The sequence below is a fragment of the Capricornis sumatraensis genome, chromosome 8 (assembly GCF_032405125.1).
Source record: "Capricornis sumatraensis isolate serow.1 chromosome 8, serow.2, whole genome shotgun sequence".
Classification (NCBI taxonomy): Eukaryota; Metazoa; Chordata; class Mammalia; order Artiodactyla; family Bovidae; genus Capricornis; species Capricornis sumatraensis.
In genome coordinates, this window is record NC_091076.1 from 98,970,632 (window position 1) to 98,995,754 (window position 25,123).

A 25,123-nucleotide genomic window follows, 5' to 3' on the forward strand; every position below is an offset into this window, starting at 1 on the left:
GATGGGCCTGTAAAAGGATTTAGTTTTATCATGATGCTCATTTATCCAATAATAAAGAATGAGTCAATTTTTTTGGGGGGGGAGGAGGGGCTTTTCCATGTGAGACACAGAATCTTAATTCCCTGACCAAGGATCAAACCCACGTCCCCTGCAGTGGAAGAGTAGAGTCTTAAACACTGAACCATTAGGGAAGTCCCCAAGAACAGGTCAATATTTAAATATCACTATTCAAGTTGGCAAACCTGCAATCAAGCAAGCTGAAAATTATAAACGATTTTTCTGTATTTTTCAGGTCAAGTATTTTTATATAAAAATCCTTAAGGGTATTTTATACAGAAGTGTATAATCTGATCTTTCAGACTATGGGGTTATCAAAGACAATGTTTCTTTTCCCATAGATTGCTGCCTTTTCCTGACAGCTTACTGACATGACAGCTTACGTTTACACATGTAAAACCTACAGATGCCACTGACGACAAACCTGGTGGGAGACCCTGTACCTTCATTATCCTATTTAATGCTTAGATCTTTAAATTATGATTTACAGATGAGGAAACTGAGACTCAGTTTGTAAAACTAGTCTAAGGTTACAGAGTTAGTACATGGTGGAGTTGAGTTGTGTATGAAGACCAAATTTCAATGATGAAGTATTTCCTACCATCAAAAACAGCTCAGCAAAGACAGCACACCCCATCTTTTTACTGTTACTTTTGTACATGTCCTGTATGCCTGAAAATAAACTGAGGTATTTTATATAATTTCTCATTTCTCAGAAGAAAAGGAGTTTTAGTTTTGGATTCCTAGAAATCTCATCTGACTAAATTAGGTTTGTTTTTTTTTTAAAAAAAAGGAGACCAAACACCTCCCCCTAAACACATAGCTATTTTCTGGGTCTATGCCTTTAAATACCAGAAATGTAGACTATGGGAAATATAGCCGATATTTCATAATAACTGTGAATGAAGTATAACCTTTTAAAATTGTATAAAAAATTACAAGGGTAAAAGAAATCATAGATTTGATATGTCCACAGAATCTGCTGGTTTGTACACATATTCAAAAAGGCAAGTTTGTCATTAAATTCTAGCCGTCATTATTGCCTAATTTCTGCATGAAAAAAAAAAAGTTAAGATCATCTTCACTGATAAATTTGAAAAGCATATTAAAATGAAGACTGGCCTGTTTCAAGAAAGACTCTGAATAAAGATTTTGAAGTAATGTATAAATTAATTATATCCTGCTCTGTTCAATTAAGCTATATCCAGGATGTATGTCCATCACCTCAGAAACTGACATGCATGGGGAAAACAGAGACAACAATGTTCCTGGGGGACTTAAGGGGCAATAAATCAAGTTCAGGTTCTGACTTTCAATCGCCAGAGAAAAGTTCGTTATCAAATTATAGAAATTGACTCCCTGCCCACCCCTAACCCCCACCAAAGCAAAATCTTAGGTTACATCGTAGAGATGACAAAACACATCCATAAAACGAAAAACAAAACAACTAGCCAGTCCTTCCATAAGTGGACAGACAGACGTGACAAAATCAAAGTGTTGTTATCTCAAACTCTGATCTAAGTAAAGATGACCCATAGTAAACCACCGTAAAAGATATATAAGAACTTGAAAATGTTTTATAAAATATGAGGGACAAGGTAAAATGTAAGGAAATGAAGAATCTGATTTAGTATGTAATTTTTAATTTAGCTTTGTGTCACTAAGTTAATGGTATCTATTTTATCTATATCCTGAAAATTTATATATTCAAGTTTGGCTAAAAGCTTTTATATTACCTTCTTAACAATAATTAACAACAATCTTCTTAACAGTAATTATCTTTTATGCCTTATGCCTTTATCTTATGTGCCTAAGTTGTCAGGCACAATTTGCTTTTTCTTAGGCTACAGAGATTTTATTGATCAGAATTTTGCAGGAAAAAATTATCCTTAGAAGCTACTCATCAGGACTTTCCTAATGGTCCAGTGGTTAAGGCTCTGTGCTTCCACATGGAACTCTGCTCAATGTTATGTGGCAGCTTAGATGGGAGAGGGATTTGGGGGAGAATGGATACATGTATATGTACAACTGAGTCCCTTCGCTGGTAATCTGAAACTACCACAAAATTGTTTGTCAATCAGGCATATCCCAATACAAAATAAAAAGTATAAAAAAAAAGAAAAAGACTCTGCTTCCACTGAAAGAGGTGAGGGTTCAACCCCTGGTTGGAAAACTAAGATCCTACCTGTCACACGACACGATACAGCCAGGAAAAAAAAGAAAGAAACTACTCATTGAAATATAACAAAGAAGAGCTTAGACTTCAAACAGTGTTCTTCAAATATGTACACTTTTTGCAAAACCACAGCTTGGTATATCCACAGAATTACTTTCAAGTACTGAAATTAAGATACACACGTGAGATACACATAAAAACAAAACCACATAAACATATAATTACTGTGCTTTTAGCGTGCATGAATTTGGCTAAAAATGTCAATTCGTTGCCAGGTGGGACAGTACCAACTCCCCCACCTGCTGGGCAGCCAATCGCTGCTGTTTGAGGTGAGCCTCCATTTGGGCCTTGAAGTCCTCTGCCTTCTTCTGTTCACTAACCTTAGCCTGTTGCTCAACTGCTTGTGCCTTTTCTTTCTCCACTCTGCAGGGAAAGAAAGGAGGAATTTGTCAGAAACTACAAGCATACCTCAGAGATATTGTGGGTTTGGTTCCAGACCACTGCAATTACACAAATATAGCAGTAAAGTGAGTCACATGAATTTTTTTGATTTCCCAGAGCATACAAGTGATATTTACACTATTACTGTAGCCTATTAAGTGTGTAAAAGCATTGTCTAAAAAAATGTACATACCTTAATTTAAAAAATACTTTGTTGTTAAAAAATGCTAATAATCACCTGAGCCTTCGGTGAGTACAGTGGTAACATCCAAGATCACTGATGGGGAGTGGGGACGGGGGTGGGGGTGAGGTTCAGGAGAGGGGAAATGTATGTATATAGTTACGGCTGATTTGTGCTGTGGTAGGGCAGAAACCAACACAACGCTGTAACGCAATTATCCTTCAATTGAAAAAAAAGATCACTGATCACAGATTATTATAAGAAATATAATAATAAAAAATTTTGAAATATTGTTAAGAATTACCAAAATGTGACCCAGAGACACAAAGTAAACAAATGGTGCCAACAGACTTGCTCAAGGTAGGGTTGCTACAAACCTTCAGTATGTAAAAACAAAAAACAAACAAAAAAAAGCAGTTATCTGCAAAGTGCAAGAAAAGGAGCAAGCCCGTACCCATCCTATCAGGCATCTGGAATCTAATATTAGGTGAAACCGGGCTAAATGTCATAAAAGTATAAAATTGTCTCAATTTAAAAATAAAACATTAAATCACGGTAATTCACAACTGACAAGTGGATGGTAACTCATAAAAATTAGGAAGAGGCCCTTAATAAACACCCAGCTAGAAAATCAAAATGTGGATCAAAGTTAGGACATACTGAATAAACTATTCAAGAAGTAATTCTTAAATTCTGAAGTGACAGAAATCTTCAATAGCTGATCACACGTAAGCCATTTCCTTACCTTTCGGCAAATGCCCTGATCTCCCATAATTCCAGCTCTTCCTCTGCCACCCAGGTTTCGATAATAACAGGGCCAGTTTGCTTGGGCGTTTCTGGTCTCTTTGGCCGCAACGCACTTGATCGAAGGCCTTTCCTCTGAGGTGTAGGTGTTTCTTTGGAAAAGAAACCAGAGTATTCTAAGCAATATAGCTTCTAAAATTATAGTGCTTCTGGCATCTTCTCTTATATGAAAAGCAGGGATTGGCAAAGTTTTCTTAAAGGGCCAGATGGTAAACACTTTATAGATTATTTTTTAGACTTTTAGACTGCATACTGACTATGCAGGCCAGATGGTCTCTGTTACAACTTCTCAACACTGCCTTTGTATCATAAAAAGAGCCAAAAACAACATACATGTGAGTGAGTGAGTGTGGCTGTGTTCCAATCAAACTTTACTAACAAAAGCAGATGGTGGGTCAAAGTTTATGGGCCGTCGTTTGCTGGCCCCTGATATAAAAGTCCTATGAGCCTTTACCCAGCCTGTTCCCTCTGCCTGGACACTATTCCTAGCTCCCTTCATCCTCATTTGACTGCTGCTTAATCATCCTTCAGACCACAGCATGGATACAAACTTCCTTCAAGAAGCACGGCATTTTCCTCCCAGGTGGGCTGTGGAGGTCTCTGACATGTGCAGCCCTGGCAATCTGTATTTCCCTATCATGGCACCGAGAAGAGGGACTGGAGAGTTGCTAATGGAAAGGGGGGATTGGAAACTATTAAGAATAGATATAATTTCCCATGATAAAGATTTTAAAAATAAAAAGTAAGGACAGACAAGCATTGAACCGTCCCATATGCTCAGGAAAAAGAGAAGCAGCAGAATCACAGGCAAGCAACAGAAGGAAACTGAAACAGCAGCAGGTGCTGGGTTGTACAAAGTGATACAAGAAGAGTGATTTCAGAAGACTGGCAGTGGTTGCATGGACGGCTGAGGTCGAGACTGGTCAGGAGCACATTCTTTCATCTGTGTGCCTCTGCCTATCAGTGTTCCAAGACAGCCCTGCTTTAATTCTACTAGTATTTCATCATCTTTTAGGACAGGTACCCTCTTTGTTGGTACTCTTTTCAAAAAAGGCATTCCTATTTATTCCCCAAGATGAGCTTCTGACTTAATTCAATCAAGCTTCAAAAAATTAAATTTATACATTTGGGGACAATTAACTTCTATAAAATAGTAAGTTTCTATCTATAGACAGCACTTTCTTTTTACACATTTCTTAACAGATTTTTCCCTAAGCACTTTTACTATACATATAAAATAAAATTATTGACTTTTGTCTAATTATAGATCTTTAATCTGGACACCTTACTGCACTCTTTTTAGTATTAATAGTTTTGATTTTCAAGTATAGTACTATCATACCTTTTGCTTCCTTGAGAATTGGGCTGGATGCCATTCTATATATTTGCCACCTAGTACCTATCATGTAGCTGTCCGTGTTTCCTGAGCAACTCTTTACGCCTGTTAGGTTATTTCTATATTGAGCACTTAGGTATGACGCAAGAGCTTGAACCCTTGAGTCAATACATCTTCACTGACCACTTACGTGTCAGATTCTGCAGCAGGCTCCAGGACTACAACCAGACAGATTTGAAGGCTTGAGTCTTGGAGCTGATGGTCTGGTGTCAACCACTGCCCCACATCTTAATTATAAGAGGTATTTGTACCCTTCCTCTGCTGGGCACTGTTGATTGTGGACAACACAGTGCCCAGGGGAATCTTGCTATATTTATTACTTAAATATCATTTTAAAAACGGAACTGTCTGTGATGAACAAGTATTGCTTTCAAAAGCTGAATGAAGAGTTAAACCAACACTGCAGGGGAGAAACAGAGATCCAACATAGAGAACAGAATTATGGACACAGCTGGGGAAGGAGAGGGTGGGATGAATTGAGAGAGTCGCACTGAGATATTTACACTATCACGTGTCAAACAGACAGCTAATGGCAAGCTGCTGGGTAGCACAGGGAGCTCAGCCTGATGCTTTGTGACAACCTAGAGGGGGGGATGGGGAGGGAGGGAGCGTCAAGAGGGAGGGAATGTGTGCATACCTATGTCTGATTCATGCTGACATACAGCAGAAATCAACACAACATTGTACAGCAATCGTCCTCCAACTAAAAATAAATTTTTGTTAAAAAGGCATTTTAAGGTGCCTCCCACAAGTACCTATGGACGATGAACTATTAAAAAGTTAAAGAAATAATTATAATTAAATTTCAATTCATCAAAGATATGGATAACAGGTGAATAATAATAGAACTCTTTCTACTCCTTACCTTTTGGTGCTTCTGGAACTCCAATGGGGCAAATGATTTTCCTGATACAATATTCAGATCGAATGCCATAAGGACCAACATCTCGCCTCTTAATTATTTCTGTTGTTGTGATTTCAGTTTCTGATGTTTCTATGGCAATTTGATTCACACAGTATTAATAACCACCCAAAATATTCAAAGAATAAAAAAATACAACATCTGGTACTTTAAAAAAGACACACATGGACTAAACCTCTGGAAACATCTGCTTAATGAAGAGCTGCAGCACCATCACCGGACTGCAACAATATTGAGTGTCCTCCTCACTGAAAATTTCTAAGCTGAGCAAATTGCTGTTTGGGGACAACTTAGTTCCTAGTGGCAAAATTCAGTCAAAATAATAAAAACCCAAGGAAAGCAGCAGCAAGCACAGGGTTCCAGGTGTCCCAGTGTATGGTAAGAAATAACTTCGAAAACTTCACACTGGTTCACACATTAGTGATTCATCTTATAATCCAAACCCTTCCCCTACCCCCAAGATTTTATAGCATATGCTGCCAAACTTTACCAAAGCTGTGTTTTTAAAATGGGCTTCCCAGGTGGCTCAGTGGTAAAGTGCTGGCCAATGCAGGAGATGCAGGCTTGATCCCTGGGTTGGGAATATACCCTGGAGAAAGAAATGGCAACCCACTCCAGTATTCTTGCCTGGGAAATGCCATGGAGAGGGGAGCCTTGTGGGCTACCATCCATGGGGTCACAAAGAGTTGGACATGATTGAGCAAACTGAGCACATTTTTAAAATACTAGCACTATCTTTTAATAAATAACAGATATGCTTACAATGAACTATCAGGAGATTTTCTCTTTTAAACTTAAATTAGAAAATAAAAAAACCCCTTACCTGTCCGTGTGGTCCCTCCTCCTGGAGGAGCCTTAGCTGCCATGTCATCCCATCTCAGACTTGCCCACAGTAACCGCAACATAAGACTCACTCCAGCTAAGGACTTCACAGTCTGAAGTCTATACCTGAAAGAAAAACCCAGAAAAACCATGTATGTATATAAACACACATACACACTCTGTATTGAATGGAAGGACTGCTTTTTGTCCTCATTGTGACTTCAATATTTATAATATGGCTTTGTAAGTGCTTTGGTTATTATGTGTCCCTTAAGAAAAGAACTTTTTTATTCCCAAGCATAACATGCATCTAACAATTTTAAAAGGGGCTGCAGTCACCTCAAATGCCATATAAATTTGTAAAACAAGAACATTTCATTGTAAGATTGATATGGCAATAATTTACACAGATTTTACAAATTTAGCCTAGTTCTAAAATATGTGTTAGAAAAATTATGAGAGAAAATAAATATGAATAAATAAATAATGTCACAGTGTGATAAGTGATCTGAAGGATAAAATCTTAACTGACTGATTTTTGCTCAAACAAATCTGAAAATGTTTAATTTTCCCAACAAGCAAAACAAAAACAAAAAGACCTCATAAATCCAACAAGAGCTTTCCAGATGGACTGAAATTTTGTATTCAAATGGTGGTTCTGCAAAACATGGAACAACTGGATGGTAAATACTGCTAAAACTAATATCACTTTAGCAACATTAGTATAGTTTTGGAATTCTTTGATACAATGAATAATAAAAAAGACGTTACTGTATTAATTACTAGTCAGGAGACAAGGGAATCTCTGTGTTCAGGTTTCTCCTAAGCACTATATACAAAGTTATTGAACTTTTTAGATATTATTTTAAAAATAATATTAAAAATGCGTTCCAGAGTGAATTTACAACTCTACTGAGTATCATGTCTTAAAAATAGAATATTTTAAAACAGCTCTAGGCTGTCAATTCTCTATTAGCAGTTTTGTATATAAGTATTTAACTGACATTTCCACATACTGAAATGAATACCCTGATTGTACTGTAGAGAAGAACTATGACACAAAATTAATTTCCTCCTCTAATGGAAGTACAGGTAAATCTTAAAACAATTTGTATTTGAAAACAATGCTTTCCATTTTTAACGTTAAGTTAGAAAAATGAACAATGTGAGAAAAAAACGCTCTAGCCAAGAAGTTGCTGCCCCTTCTTAACTTCCCCTCTCCACCTATAATACTATTATTTTCTTCCCTGTACTATCAGCGTGTGAACCCTCTGACTTGTACAGACAGTTCTTAAATTAGAGGGCAAATGTTAAGTAGTGCAGGGTAGGCGAGGGGGAGTGTGTCCCTTTCAGACCACAGCCCCTATAGAGATGCCTAGGGAACTTTGGACTCATGGGAGCAATCAAATATTTATTTGGAGGTTTTTCTCCTTCTCTCTCTTCTTCCTCTGCTCACTCTCAACAAATAACTTGAAAGTATCTCTGGTTTTACAATGGAAACACCACAAGGTGGGGAACACATCCATGCATTAGAGCCTGTTCATTCATTTATTCATCCAAAAAACACTTGAGTGTCATCTATGTGTTCAACTAAGTAAAAGGAGCTGGGAACACAGATGAATTTTAATCTCTTCCTACATTACACAGGAGCTGTTAACAGAGGAAAGCACAAGGAAGCGGTTATCGGATTTGGCTCAGGGATGGGGATGAGAGCTTTGCTGGAGTCTCAAAGACAAGGGTGTGGGGGCAGCTGGCCAAAGGCAAGGGGGCAAACATGTGCTTAGGAGGAAGGTGTATGAGGGCTCACACTTCTTCATCACACCACATCTGGTGTGCTAGGACTGGAGGGAAGGGGTGTGAGGTGTAGCAAGAGATGGAGCTGGCATGAGAGAGGAAGGCGGAAGCCAAAATGTGCTACACCAAACAGAAGAATTCAAGGACATCAGAGACCATCTATAAGGAGATCTCTAACATGTACACAGTTCTGCACAGGCTGTAAAGGGGCATACAGGTGACACTGTCCCCCTCCCAGCCCTGCAGTACTTAACACGTCCTCTTGGTTTGTTTATTAAGTTTTTCGGCCACACTGAGCAGCACATGGGATCTTAGTTCCCTGACCAGGGATGGAACCCATGTCCCCTGCAGTGCAAATGGAGAGTCTTAACCACTGGACCACCAGGAAGTCCCAACACACCTGCCTGCTCAGCTTAGTCAGAATAATCACAGGATAGATCTGTGTTTTAGAAGGATCCTTCTAATAGCACTATGGGTTCTAAGTGATTATGATACACAGAATCAGGGCCTGGGGAAAAGAGAATATGGGAATGGACAGTGTAGAGGGAAAAAAAAAAGGCCCTATTGAGTCAACGAGACAAATTTCATTTTTTCAGTACTGCTCAGCCTTACCATTAAATTTAATAAAGATCAAATATGTGTGCCTTTGGCATTCTTAGCTCCTACTCTAAGCATCAGACATATTTTTATTCAAGTGTGAGTAGAAAAATGCATTTCACATGCATGGTTTTTATAGCAATATAAATATTTTTTAAATGCATTCTGAAGTCAAAAATAATTACATTTTTACCCATGCCTCTGTTAGGTAGAAGGGATTATGGTTCTCTCAGCCTCAGCAAATTAAGACATTAGCGTATACCTGAAGGCAATACCTGTTTCAAATGTACAGGAAGGTATTTCCATCTCATTTGAGAAATGAACTAAACAGATACAAACTGTGCCCCCAGTGCATATTAAAACATAACAGTACAAGGCTTCTGACACCCAGCCGTGCAGAGAAGGGCCCTGGGCAACATGGGAACAGAACTGGTTCAGAGGACAGTGCTTCCCAGTCAAGCCTACCTTCCATTTCAGAACAGAAAAGAGCAGAAAGGCCGGCCTCCACAAGTGCCAGGTCACTTTAATTAAAGTATTTGTACATAGTAACTTTTCCAGTGGGAAAGAAGTTACCTGCAGGACAGTCAAGGATACATTTGGGGACCGCTCTCAATGAAGAAAGCAGAAAAGTGCAGAGTAATCCTACAAATCCATGAACTGTAATGAAGAGTTCCTTGATTCCCTGCAGGATTCTGCAAATCCTTCATTGCAGGCCCTGCAGAGAAATTGTACTTTTCAGCTGTCTCTATTGAATGTGTAATGGAGTGATGATATTTAATTCAAATCAAAAGATGAGTTATTAAAAAACTTGGTCAAACCAACTATGACTGGTCATATTAATTCCTTCATAGAGAGTATTCATTACAGTCTTTTTTTTTAAAATGCTAACTGTAATATAAAGAAAACCAAAAAAGTATGATTTCAACGTAAAGAAACCATATTAAAGACACAAAGACATGAAGCCTAAAGTGAAATGGAGTCTGCTCAGGAACTTGCTGATGTCATGAACTTCAGGATCTTAGGCGAAAACTAACTGCAATTAAGACCGTTCCTGGTTTCTGCGCCTGTCCCACAGAACTTGTTTTTGATGTTCATGTTTCATCCTTTTCAGATGTAAAAGTGAAGAGATAAAAAGACAAGGCCATGGAAAAGGACAAAGCAAGGGGCAAATATGTGTAATGTGATACAGGAGATAAAGGACTGGACTGAGATTCAGGAAAACCAGGCACTGTTCCTAACTCCCTCTGTGGCCAGAGGCAAGTTACTACGCGTTGAAAAAAGATAACGAATTTCTAAGATCCTCCCCCAGTTTAAACCTACATGATTTTACAACTGCCAACTCTTTGTACTTATGACTCATCCCCAAAGCTTAATGCCCAGAAAATTTTAAATTAAGACTATTTCTGGGTTTAAACAAACTCTCTAAGGAATCTCAGATTACCTTTCCTCACAAAAATAACAGAGAACTCCAAAACAAATGTTTACATTGCAAATAAGTTACATTCAGGAAGATTTCTACGTTATGATGAACCTTGTGTGAGTCATAGGCATGTCTCCTATGTCTTCTGTATTTATGAATTACCTAATAGAAATATTCAATAAAATACAAACATTCCAGAAAGTTGATGAGTATCTAATTCTGTGATTATTTCATTCCCAAAGCAAACACATGGCAATATCTGGAAGGTTAGACCACAAAAACAACTATGTTTGACACATTTCTTATGCCTTATGAAAAGTGAAGTTGAGTTTCATTTTAAAAGATTCCCTTACATTTTCAGTCTTTAAACATTTTTTTTCCCTAAGCAAGCTTTAGTACCTACCAGCTGGCCGAGTTAAAAACTCTGTATCTTATTTCCATTACTAACATGCCCATTAAATATATATTTCCCTGTCTTGTTTCTATTATCTCATAAATGAGATATTCTTATTAGACAATTTTTCAAAAACGTTCTCCCTCCCCCAAAGGCATTTAAAAGTACATACCTCCAAGTGATACCAAAGGTTGGTCTAGGAGAAGGATATGGCCATATATCCAAGGCAGGTTTTGCATTGTAATTAAAATAAGGGACTTCTCGGATTCCTCCTTTTCTGGCCAATTTTTTTAGGTCATCATTGGGCAAAACAAATATGCTCTTCTTGCTGCTCTTGGTGATAAACTTTCTGTACGACGGCAGAGCTGTACCTGAACGAGTCTTTTTGGGTCTTGAAAACTTCATGAGTTTCACTTTGTCTCTTGTGGAATATTCTTTGCTCACGGTCATAGATGTGACCAGAGTGCCTCCGGCGGTGGTCAGCGAGTCTGTCACGGTTGTGGTGACCACAGTTTTGCTCTGCTCCTTCACAGAGATGATGTCCACGTCGCTGCCTGCAGAGGGCGTGGAAAGCTTGGTCACTGTTGTAGTGGTGGTTGTGACGGTGGACTTGGCACAATTTTCCGTGGCAGAGACCACGGTCTGCTTATCGCCCTTTGCTACCTTAATTACGGTTTTTGATTCTGTGGCCACTGTGGATGTCATGGTGGTGACTTCTGTGATGACTGTTTTTCTTTTAGGTTCTCCATTGACATTTTCATCTTTGTTGGTGGGGAGGCCATTTTCATCAATAAAATCATTACTGAGGTTAGATTCCTCTCCAGAAGTAACAGGGGACGAAGTAACTTTCTTAACTTTGGAGGTGTCAATTTCCATATCTTCTACCTGATTGGATGAACTGCCTTCTGGACAAGATGGCAGAGGCATGGTGGCCTGGGCACTCTCTGACTCTCTGGTTGACGGCAGTATCTCCAGGCTACCATGGTAGCCACCTTCAGCATCCGAAGACCTCAGTAAACGTGATTTTGTTTCCAAGTTGTGTTTTTCATTAAAATCTTCCATAATGACATCACCATTCATGAATGGCTTTACAGTAGATTCTTTAACAGTCAAAGGCTTGATATCATTTTCAGGAATAATTTTATTTATATTATTAACTTTTGGTTCAATGTCCCCACTTCCTATTTTACTCTCAGAGATGTCTCTCAAGCATTCACCTTTCAAATATACTTTAGCTTTATTATCTTTTCCATTTATTTGAAAGGTACTTGCTTTCTGTCCTTTCTTTTCAGACTCTCGGTTTTCATTATTCTTTTTATCAGTGACACTTTTCAGGCTGTTTTGATCAATACATTTATTAAGTGGTCTCTCCTCTAATTTCTGATCTTGACTTGGCTTTCTACCATTTGCGTCATTTACCTTACCCTGCAGCCTGTCATCACAGCTTCCAGTAGTCTTATCTGAAACAAATTCACGTTTCAGTGGTTCAAAGCCTTCACTACTTTGTTCTTGAGTTATTAACTGTTCAGAAATACTTTCATTGCTATTTTGAACAATCATATCTTCTTCACTGCTGTCCTGAACAGACATAGTATCAGAACTATTTTCCAAAGTGCTATTATATTCAGAGTCACATCCCAGTTTTCCTTCAAAGTCTATTGCTTTTGACAGAGACGGGATATCTCTATCATCAGTACTTTTAGGTACTGATGGAAGCAAAGGGCTCTGGGAGGGACACACAGTGGTGTCATTATCTTCCTGTATGAATGGTTTTCTGTTCTTATAGATCAAAGTGCCAATTTCATCTGCACTGCCTAGTTTAGAGTCATCAATGAGAAAATCAGTTCCTTTTGTTTTAATCTTACTGGGCTCCTGGCCTTCACTGGCAGGGTCAGAGAGACCCTCATGCATGTCATTTTGAACAGAATTTTGTTTCTGACAGTGTGTCTCTGCGCTCTGAATGGAGACGTCCTCTAACATTTGATCTTTTGAATAAAGTTTGTTTGCTGTATGATCAGGGTCACTGATTCCAAGAATTGAGGAATCACTCTGTGAACATCCCTGAATCGAGTCTTCGGATTTATCGTTACTTGAGTTAGAGCTCTGTTCTTGTGTAAGCAAGTCACTCTGACATCCTTCTTTTACTTTCGTTATGACTGGTGACTCAGACAGACTTTTCACAGAACTTGTAGGGGTCTTTCCCGAACCTTTAATCCCACCCTCCAACTTCATTTTTTCGTGGCGTTGTTTTTCTTCCAGTGTAAACTGTTTAATTCTCCTTTCCAGAAGTCCATCTAGTTTGGATGATTTGATTTTCTTTTTATAACTAGTCCTTAGATGAAAACCCTCACTGACATTGACCACATCTACTTGAGAGCTTTCCTGACAATTTACATGGGACTCTGTTTTCATATCATCATCTATTTCCATCGGTTCTTCTTTAAAGGATTTATCATTGTCAGAATCTAAAACTTCTTTTACATCTGTGAAACAAAGACATTGATATAAATGTAGTTTTTAGTCTGAAATGTGGAATCCATAATATTTTTATTTAAAAAAATACCAGTTTTTCTTACTTTTACTTAAATCTTAACTATAAATAGCTATATATTTAAAAGTTCCTGATATGATTAAAATAGGTCAATGGACAGGGCTAAACTTTATAAAGTTTAAAAACCACATACATACCAAATATTTAAATATTCTGATTCTCAGTATCTAAAAATGATGGAATGTCAAGATATCACAAAATTAGTATGTGATATCTATTGCATATACCAGTACCTTCACATAAGATTTCATTTAGTTTAGGCTTATAAAACATCTTAAGGTTTATGCATTATCTAACTCATCTAGTTTTTAAAAAACAACTGTTCACAAAAGACAAGGTAAGTTCCTCAAAAGGCTGAACACAGAGTTATCTTTGATTCAGCAGTTCCACCCCTACATATTTACCCAAGATAAATGAAAACGTATGTCTACAGAAGAACTTCTATACAAATGCTCTTATTACCATTATTCTTAACAGCGAAAAAGAAACAACCCAGATGTTCATCAACTGATGAATGGATAAACGAAAGATGACACATTCATACAATAGAATACTACTTGTAAATAAAAAGGAACGAACTACTGATATTAATATATGCCACAACATGGAAGAACTCTGAAAATAAGCTAAGTGAAAGAAGCCAGACACAAAGGACCACATACTACCTGATTCCATTTATATGGAATGTCCAAAACAGGCAAATCCATAAAGACAGAAAGTAGACTTGGATTTAGGGGAAGATAGAGGACCAACTGCTGGTGGATATGAGGTTTTTGTTTGAGGTGATGAGAATGCTCTAAAATTGAGCGTGGTGACTGCTGAACAACTCTGTGAACTGTACACTCTAAGTGGATGAATTATATGGCATATGAATCATGTTTCAATAATGCTGTTATCGAAAAGAGACAAAGCAGTACCTTTCCTGCTGTGCCAACTAGATCCAGTGCTTTCTTATCACCCCCAGGTGCCCTCCACACTTGACTCTCCTTACCTTGATCCTTCTTCTCAGTAACCTTTGAAATGTCCATTTCACTTTGGTCTGCTCCTTTTGCAGCATCAGAGTCTTTTACCTCGCCTTTCTCAGAATCAGGCTCTGTTTTTATCTTTTTAGGGCTTCGCGGACTTTTCCTTCTATCCGATTCATCCATATTTTCATCCATGTTATTTTTAACTAAAAAGAACCAAGTACATAGTAATTACAAGTATGTCAAATATTAGCAATTACTTTAATACACCCAGTTTAGTGGAAATTATGAAGTATATTCCAGCAATGTATATCTTATTTTTAATTCACAAAACAAAAATTGAATATACTACATACTTTCTTATATGCTCAGCTGACTTAAACCATAGAAGTAAAGACTACACTTTAGACACGCTTTAGGAATCTTCACCTAGGAGACTGTTTCACCCTCTTCACTGACCCCAGAAAGTGTCCATGAGCGGTTTCTAACATAGTTTGTATCACAGAACCATATTAGAACTGGATAAAGCTATGATTCCCTATCTAGGAAAAAAGTACATACAGAAGCTTTTGTTATTAAATTTCAATGGATTCTTAGATGGAATTGAAGTTTATCTATGGACTCCCAGGTTAAGAATATTTAAGTCTGTGTCACTGAAAAGAGAAAAAAAAACAAATGCAAAGTGTGGCCTTGTTTGGATCTGATTTACCACTAGTTTTTTTCCCCTGCTAGCAACTAATTAGGGAGAAAAAGACTCAAACGATGCTCCAAGACCAACATGGTACCTGCTGGATAAAGGCCCAGCATTAAGACAATAGAAAACCCCATGCTAAGGAAAGTGGATACAAAGAAATTTACAAAAGCCTAAATGTTTTGTATATCGATAATCTGGATTTTATTACATAGGACAAAGCAGGTCAGACACAATTAGAAGCTCTCCATAATTCTAAGTGCTACACAGTAACTAGAGCAATGAAATGATAATAAAAAGTTAACCTTTTGGAATTTATTATAATGGACATTTAGCTTGAATATAATCAGATAAGTAACTAAATACTTAATATTTTTATTTAGCAAATAGTTATTGAGCATCTACTAAAGGTAATTCAAGGACAACTTTAATAGTTTCAAAAATCTACCAGTCTAGGTTTCACAAGAACCATTCACAAGTGAGCCCAATCAGTTAGCTAAGTGTGTACTTATTTGACCTACAACACAGGTTTCACAACAAAGACCATACCACACCATAAACCAGCAAATTATACTGCAGAGCGAACAGAACTGCTCTTGAAAATCACTTAGATAACAAAAGAGACTTGACAAGGTAGAGTGCAGAAAGGGGAATGGAAGCCAGGAGACAGAGGTTCAGCCAGGATTCTATTACTCTTCGTCTATGTGAGCTTCAGCATGTCCCTTAACATCTTCATGAAATAATTTGTTCATGTAGCATGAGGTTCGAAATACATGGTCTTCTAAAAGGACAGTTTACCTCTAGAGTTCTGTGATTCTAAATACTGAAGTCATCAGCCAGTGGCATAAACTGAATTAATATCTCCTTTACGTGATAGTGTTATGGAAGCCTTTATTGCTTTCTTTCTGGTTTTGTTATATGTTACAAATCTGAAGTCACCAGAGATTTGATTCCTCAAGAAGTTAAGCAGTATTGAATTTAAGATTTTAGGAAGACAATTAAGTAGCTGAGGTCTTCTTTCTTTCAACAAGTTCTATTCTCTCACCTTTTTAAGCTATTTTCCTAAGTATCAAAATCCTGTGAATAAAGGTAATTTTAAAAATGAGAGCTTGTTAAACTACATTAGTAATTTTACACATTCTAGAAAGAATTTCAGAAAAACTTTTATCCAAAATATTGTCAATATACTACAAATTTGTAAGAATATGGATCAGAAACAATTATGCAGGAAAATAGCTTCAGTTACTTACCTCCTTCTACTGACTTTCTGTAATGCACATTGGTATTGCCTGGCAATTTAGGAACAAACCTATAAACATGAGTTTTACTAATCCAGCTCCAACCACCATATCCTGTTACTCGGTATTCCTCTCCTTTTTGTTTCCAAACCTGGTGTAAATAAAAACATGCTGATTAAACAAGAATGAGAATGTTTCATAAAGCACATTTGATTTTACATATTTTTACCAAATAAAATCAACAGTCAGGCAAATTAATTTGCCAATTTTATTTTCACCCAGAATCAAAGATTTCTGAAGAAACTTAAATATTCCTGATACAAAAAAATATAAAAACCAATTTTACATTTTATAACAATTTCTACAAATTGGTCTGATGACTCACATCTATTTTACTAAGAAAAATCTATGCTTATAAAATTGCTAGAAAGATTTACTTCGTTCAAACTATGTTAATTAAGAGTGTATCAAAAGTAAAATAAAATTACTGAGTATTCGAAGTTACAGAATCAAAGTCTCAGAAATGGCTAACACTTTTAAATAAGATCATCCTAAAAATTACCTGATGTTTAACTGGAAATGTGTATTTTACCCATGTAGCTTGCTGCATTGTTTCTTCCTCTTCTTGTTTTTTCTCCTTTTTTTTGACTTTCTCCTTTTCTTCTCTTTCAATTGATGTCATTCTATGTAACCTAAGAATATATGAATAGAAAGACAGAATTACATTTAAAAAATAAAAAGATAAAAATACAGTACTGAAGATTAGGAAGGTAAAAGCAAAGGATGATTAACTATAATTCTACAACCCAGAAAACTGAAAAGTCGCAAAAAATAAGCAGACATACAATTATGTAATAGTAGAAAATCAAACAGTACCAAAAGGCAAAAATAAAACTTGCTGTCCTTTCCATATGCCTCTCCATAAGAAATAACTCACTTATGACTTATTTCATGGATATACCAACATTATAATCACACAAAGGATGTTATATTACAAATACAATTACACAGTTTTTAATCAACGGAAAACTGCACTAGATCTTTCCAAACCCTAAGATACATTATCTTCTTACCTCCCCACAAAAAGATCAACAAGTCCCAAAACTTTTATCAACCAGTATTTCTATTTAGCACTTTCTATTTAGACTCTCTTTAGTAGAGTCTTCACAGGGTCCACTAACATAGAATTTAGGCTTCCTACAAGCAGTGAGACAGGGATCCGCTTTTGGGTGACTGGAAGGGTTGGGCAGGGAGGACCACATTAATCAGGCAATAATCACTAGGCATATGGCATAGACCATGCTCTTTTTTTAAGGCAGGAAATCAGACACCACTGCACCTATCTGTAAGGAGACAGGTGAGTCTGTGGTGAGGTTTTACTTTAAGTTGATTACACTAGATTTCTTGAATGGGAGTATTTCCCATAAAAAAAACATTAACCACAGTCTACAAAGGAGCTCCTGTCTCTAAAAGCCCTAGTGGTAGAATAACTGCTTTTATCATACCTTACCCAGAAGTAGCTAATTTCAAATGCACAGCTATATGGAAAGAAGAAAGAGCTCTTTTGTTAACTGGGGGAGCAGTAGGTGCTACAAAGATGTGAGAGGGGATTTAATTCTTTTTTCTTTCATCCTTCCACCAAAAACCTTCTATGTCCACGCTGAAACAAGTTTCATGTCCCTATGACTACAGGACCCTAGAATCTGTTAACTGCACACAACTAGTATAGCAACGATTCTTCATTCTGTCACAAATGACAGGAGAAGAAGAAAGGGAGGAAGTTCTCACCGGGGACTAACTTAGTCTCAGATATCATAGATCTGCAGCCACTCCTGGAGTCAGGGAGTGGGGCAAGCTCTGTAGGCACAGCTTGGTGGAAAACCCGACAGCCTCAGCTCCCCAGACTACAGGAGTGACTGAGCCACAAGCAAGCAGTTATTTCTCCACAGGGATTCTGTGGGCTCAGCTTTAAACTCCTACGAAAGGCCAGGTCTGGCACAGCAACTGAGCCACCTTCACAGATGCTGGCCAGAAAGGAAGCCCTGTCTGGGGAGAGAACCAGTGCACTGACACTCTGGGAACACACAGCTGAGCCTGGCACTCGGCCTGTGCTCTTGGTGTTCATGTGAGGAACAGGTCCATCTTCATCACCAAAGACAAACGCTTTTCTTTGCTGGGGATGCCAGGCCAGTGAGACAGTATTGTAGCTAACCTATGATTTCTCTCTACCAGAGCAGAGTCTATTGTTTTCAACACCGCTGAGACAACCCTTATGGGAAAAAGCAGCAAGAAAGGTGAGCTAGGAAGGGGTTCACTTCCACGTGGTTAGGCAGAAATCCTGGCTACTGCTGGCAGCCTGGTGGCCCCAGGAATCAAACCCCAGGAGGTTGGTAGTCTGAGCCTCCAGACGCTGCTCCACACTGGAGGGCACACTGGGGACAGGGGTTTCCTCCATGCATCCTCGGCTCACAGAGACCCAGGCCACCAAGTGCAGAATGAGCCTCCACTCTGTTCCCCATGTCCATGGGGCTTCGCTGTGTCTGTCTCCCTATTTCTTAGTGAACACGAGGAGTAGCCCCTTATGTTTCCCACTGGTAGGATGGCTGAGTCCAAAGAGCATCGTATTTAAAATGCTGACAGTGCCCAATTGCTCTGCAGAATTATATACTTCGCATTGCCATCGACTCTAGTCACCCTGCTTTCCCATACCTTCACTCAAGTCAGCACCAGATTTCTAAATTATTAGCCCAACTGAGAAAGAAGAAATATTTATCCCATTGTTTTTATTTACATTTAATTATGAGAGAAGTAACCACTTTTTTTTTTTAATGTCTACTGGCCTTTCATATTTATTTTGCTGCCAGATGCCTGTTCAAATCCTATGTCTTGTCAGCAATGGATATTTCATTTATAAAAAAGATCTTTTCATTTTAAAGGAAAGTTTCCATTTGTGGTGCAAATATTTTTCCTCAGTGTCTCAGCTGTCTTTTGAGTTTGATTATATTATTTTTCCACTGAGAATTTTAAATACATATATCCACTTTTTTCATCTATGGCATCTGGGTTTTATATCTGTTTGAAAAGAAAGTATCACAACAAAAATATAAATTAATCCATGCTCTCTTATTTAAGCTTTTTGTTACTGTTTTTAACAGTATGTTGTTTTTCTTTTTAATCCTCATTTGTCTGATGAATGTTTTTGCTGAAGCAGGAATTTGGATGACATTTTCCCCAAACACACCCTCCTTCCTTGTCTGACAGGAAAAGCTATCACAGTAGATTTCCATGTGTATTTAGGTTTATTTTTGGATTCTCTGTTTGATTCCATTGCTCTACTTTTTCTCTAGGACAAAGTATTTTGACTATTGTAGCTTCAAAACACATTCTAAATATCTAATCCCTTTCCTGTAATACCTGTTTTCCTTTTCTTACACAATAAGTCTTCTAAAGGAAATACCAGTATCATTTTGGTCAAGTCTCCCTCACTCTCCAAAAGGAAAACTATCTACATTGCAAATGAAAACTAAATTTGATAGACTAAATTAGCATAATTAGTATGCTGTATGGAAGCATATGATGTCTCTTTCCATTTACTCAAAGTATATCCTTTATATCTTCTCCTTCTGGCGGGGGAGGCACTGAGGGGAGAGGGTGCTGCCGCTGTGTGTCATGTGGATCCCAGTTCCCCAATCAGGGACTGAACCCACCGTGGAAGTGTGAAGTCCTAACTGCTGGACTGCTGAGGAAGTCCCAAGGTAGCCTTTATATCTTTAGTAAAGTATAAATGATCTCTTTACATGCCCTGAATTAAATTTATTCCTGGTCTGAAGTATTGTGTTATTGCTGGATGTTTTCTTCATTATAATCTTTAAAAACATGTAAACTGCAACCAGGTTAAGAAACAGACCCTTATCGATAACGACTACATCCAAAGCTAGAATGTCCCACCCCAGGCAGGCATTAGGCTGACTTCTGTGCTATGCTATCATTTCCTTGCTTTTCTTCATAGTTTTACAAGCACCTACATGTGTGTCCTGAAAACCCAGTAGCGAGAATAAAACCAGCTGCATGAGCAAGAGCAATACTGTCACTATTAAAAAAAGCACCCCAGGAAAAAATAAACTTGTCTCCGGGTCACACTTCACAAGTTAAGAGCTTCTTGTGGTGCAATCACAGGGTGGGGCCATCAGCAAGGGCTAGCAGACTGACACTCAGGGAACCCGGCAGGACTGGGTATAAACAGCTGCACTGCCCAGAAAGAATCCCAAGCAGATTGCTCTGCACTTGCTGCTTCCGTGCCTTTCAAGGGTTCTACGGTGTGACTGGTGAAAATTCTCAGTTCTCCCCCACTGACTTGGGATCTGCCTTTCTTGGTTAGGGTACCGCTTGTTCACCTGCAATACTGCTTCCACAGCTACACGGCACTGCGTTCTCTGTGGTTTCCCTTGTCCCTGTTGGTTTATGCTTTGAAAAAAATCCTTGTGCATAGCTATGGTGGAGTTCAATAGGCAACAAAACTAAACATACTTTTTAATTTGTCATTTTAACTCAGAACTCCCTCTGTATTTTTTTCATGGTTACTACTTGTATATATAAATCCTATTGTGGAGTACAGGGGCCACCTTATTTAATTTTCATATTGTTTTACAGTTTTTCAGTCAATTAAGTATATAATTAAACCAACTTAAATAACTATCCCTACATTTACCTATGTATCTTTTACTTCTCTTGGCAAACTGCATTAACTAATACTTTTAGGAAAAGTTAACAGTAACAGTAGGGATTCTCTTGTTTTGTTCCACCTAAATGTTAACGGGAAAACTTCAAGAGTTCCATAAAAAAACATGATGGTTTGGTCTGAAATGTATCTTTACAACAAAGCAGGGTGGGTGGGAGTAGTCACTCATCTATTTCTATTTACTTAAGTATTTTTTAATACTTAATACAAGAATTAATAATGAACTCATATCTTTTTAATAAACAAATACCCTCCTGACATCTAAAGAGAAAATCAAAGTTTTCTCTGACTTCTTAAGATAGCACGGTATTAATACTCTCCTAAAAACAGACAAACGTTCAATGCCAAGAGGAAGTCAATTTTGTCATAATTTATTATTCTTTTAATTTACTCCTGAGTATATTTCCTAATGCTTTAAGATTTTCTGCATATACTTCTATTTGCTATTAATTATTAATCAATGGTAAATATTAATAAATGAGACAGGATCTTACTTTTCCATTTAACTATTTGCCTATTTATCAAGTTATAACACAGACAGAACTAAGGCACAAGATTTCCTTTTTTCCATATGAAACAATTTAAACAGAATTACCTGTTTTCCTAAAATTTGAAAAACTTTCTTATGAAATCATCTGGTCCTGCCCAAATCCTTACTCTGATAGGCACAGTGATATCCTTCAAACTGAACCAGACATTTCTTTCGTGCCTAAGAGCATGGCCTCTGCCCTACGTCCAACGGCTGAGACCTGTGGTACTCCTCCTCCCCAACCCTTCTTCCACTCAAAACAAGGCGTTCAACAGGATGCTTTCTCTACAGATGTAGGAAGCCTGAATGCTATGTCAGTGGACTCTGAAGGTTTGAAATCACAGCATCAGTGACAGAGAATCAGAAATGTTCTTGATATTGGTTATTTGTCCTTTGACCTCTCCCTTTTTTTTCCTACCTTTCCTGATAATCTCATAGAGATTAGTAAACTGTAATAGTATCTAAGTTATTTTTAATCCTAGGAAGAATTTAAGTCCATTCCATTTGTGTAAGTTTCTATCAGGAGCAGCAATTACATTCAAAATGGGAGGGAGAAAGGAGAGAGGGATAAAAGTATCCGTAAGATTTATAGGTTGGCAGGGAGGAGTGGGGAAGACTACAGAAAACTTACAGCAACCTTTGACAGATAAAAAATATTTAGCAGGCATACTTACTTTTCTTTAAAATTTCTCATTATAAGGTAAAATACAGCTGTAAAAATCAACACAAAATATATTTATATATTTTTAAAAGTATAGCATTATACCTTTGGAGTGGGCCCAAAGGGGCAGGGAAGGTAGGAGGAGTCTTTAGTTCAGTCAGTGGTGTCTATCTCTTTGTGACCCCATGGACTGGAGCATGCCAGGCTTCCCTGTCCATCACCAACTCCCAGAGCTTGCTCAAACTCATGTCCATCAAGTCGGTGATGCCATCTAACCACCTCATCCTCTGTCATCCCCTTCTCCTCCCGCCTTCAATCTTTCCCAGCATCAGGGTCTTTTCCAATGAGTCAGTTCTTCACATTAGGTGGCCAAAGTATTGGAGCTCCAGCTTCAGCATCAGTCAATCAATGAATATTCAGGACTGATTTCCTTTAGGATGGACAGGTTGGATAGCCTTGCAATCCAGCGGACTCTTCAAGAGTCTTCTCCAATACCACAGTTCAAAAGCATCAATTCTTCGTACTCAGCTTTCTTTATAGTTCAACTCTCACATCCATACATGACTACTGGAAAAATCATACCTTTGACTAGATAGACCTTTGTTGGCAAAGTAATGTCTCTGCTTTTGAATATGCTATCTAGGTTGGTCATAACTTTTCCTCCAAGGATCAAGGGTCTTTTAATTTCATGTCTGCAGTCACCATCTGCAGTGATTTTGGAGCCCAAGAAAATAGTCTGTCACTATTTCCACTGTTTCCCCATCTATTTGCCATGAAGTGATGGGACCAAAGGCCATGATCTTAGTTTTCTGAATGTTGAGTTTTAAGCCAACTTTTTCACTCTCCTCTCTCACTTTCATTAAGAGGCTCTTTGTTCCTCCTTGCTTTCTGCTATAAGGGTGGTGTCATCTGCCTATCTGAGGTTATTGATATTTCTCCCAGCACTCTTGATTCCAGCTTGTGCTTCATCCAGTCTGGCATTTCTCATGATGTACTCTGCATATAAGTTAAATAAGCACGGTGACAATATAGCCTTGATGTACTCCTTTCTCGATCTGAAACCAATCTGTCGTTCCATGTCCAGTTCTAACTGTTGCTTCTTGACCTGCACACACATTTCTCAGGAGGCAGGTCAGGTGGTCTGGTATTCCCATCTCTTGAGGAATTTTCCACAGTCTGCTGTGATCCACACAGTCAAAGGCTTTGGCATAGTCGATAAAGCAGAAATAGATGTTTTTCTGGAACTCTCTTGCTTTTTCCATGATCCAGCGGATGTTGGCAATTTGATCTCTGGTTCCTCTGCCTTTTCTAAAACCAGCTTGAACATCAGAAAGTTCACGGTTCACGTACTGCTGAAGTCTGGCTTGGAGAATTTTGAGCATTACTTTGCTAGTGTGTGAGATGAGTGCAACTGTGCAGTAGTTTGAGTATTCTTTCGCATTGCCTTTCTTTCGGGTTGGAATGAAAACTGACCTTTTCCAGTCCTGTGGCCACTGCTGGGTTTTCCAGATTTGCTGGCATACTGAGTGCAGCACTTTCACAGCATCATCTTTTAGGATTTGAAATAGCTCAACTAGAATTTCATCACTTCCACTAGCTTTGTTGTGATGCTCCCTAAGGCCCACATGACTTCACATTCTAGGATGTCTGGCTCTAGGTGAGTGATCATACCATCATGGTTATCTGGGTCATTAAGATCTCTTTTGTATAGTTCTTCTGTGTATTCTTGCCACCTCTTCTTAATATCTTCTGCTTCTGTTAAATCCATACCGTTTCTGTCCTGTATTGTGCCCATCTGTGCATGAAATGTTTCCTTGGTATCCCTAATTTTCTTGAAGAGATCTCTAGTCTTTCCCATTCTATTGTTTTACTCTATTTCTTTGCACTGATCCCTGAGGAAGGCTTTCTTATTTCTCCTTGCTATTCTTTGGAACTCTGCATTCAAATGGGTATATCTTTCCTTTTCTCCTTTGCCTTTCAATTCTCTTCTTCTCACAGCTATTTGTAAGGCCTCCTCAGACAACCATTTTGCCCTTTTGCATTTCTTTTTCTTTGGGATGGTCTTGATTACTGCCTCCTGTACAATGTCACGAACCTCTATCCATAGTTCTTCAGAAGGAGTCTTACTTATCACATTAAGTAATAATTTATGCTTTTCACTGTAAGCTTATAGTTTTTATAATAAGAACTTTTAAAGTTACAAAATAAATCCATTTGAGCTAAAAAGTAGAGTCGCGTCACAACAGTTATCCTTTTTGTTAACCAGGTGCTAAAGTCACGTACTCTTGGGACTACTTAGGAGCTATATCATGTTGGGCCAAATACTCGTTTCTAAATATATCAGATCTCCAGTACATTCCAGAATAAATATTCAAAAAACATGAGCATTCTTCCTATTCAATAAAAATGTTTTCACTTGATGTTGCTTTTTTAGTTTCTTTTTTTTTTCGGCTGAGCCTTACAGCATGCAGGATCTTAATTCCCTGCAGGGGAAGCACAATCTTAAACCACTGGCCCACCAGGAAAATCCCTAAAGATGTTTCTTTTACTTTAGAAAATATTTTTCATTTGTATATACCTGATCTCTTCTGCTCTTCATTACAATCCTATGTCATAAATAAGAACTAATATTCATTCAGGGTTATACCTTAGAGAGGAGGAAAATGAGGTCAAGGTTGTTCAGTCGCTCAGTTGTGTTCGACTCTTTGCGGTCAAGATTAGTTAAGTCTTTAATATGGCTTTTTAA

General features: G+C 37.9%; 1 protein-coding gene across 2 annotated transcripts in view; it reads right to left on the reverse strand.

Annotated features, from left to right (window-relative positions):
• Positions 1 to 25,123, reverse strand: part of BPTF (bromodomain PHD finger transcription factor) — a 131,736-nt gene that overhangs the window by 30,680 nt on the left and 75,933 nt on the right. For both annotated transcript variants that reach the window (XM_068976675.1, XM_068976676.1), the window contains 8 exons: positions 17,012 to 17,141; positions 16,462 to 16,600; positions 14,547 to 14,726; positions 11,177 to 13,487; positions 6,801 to 6,925; positions 5,921 to 6,049; positions 3,601 to 3,751; positions 2,614 to 2,656 (listed from right to left, as the gene is read on the reverse strand). In XM_068976675.1, coding sequence (XP_068832776.1) covers positions 2,614 to 2,656; positions 3,601 to 3,751; positions 5,921 to 6,049; positions 6,801 to 6,925; positions 11,177 to 13,487; positions 14,547 to 14,726; positions 16,462 to 16,600; positions 17,012 to 17,141 — 3,208 coding nt within the window. The remainder of the gene's footprint in view (positions 1 to 2,613; positions 2,657 to 3,600; positions 3,752 to 5,920; positions 6,050 to 6,800; positions 6,926 to 11,176; positions 13,488 to 14,546; positions 14,727 to 16,461; positions 16,601 to 17,011; positions 17,142 to 25,123) is intronic.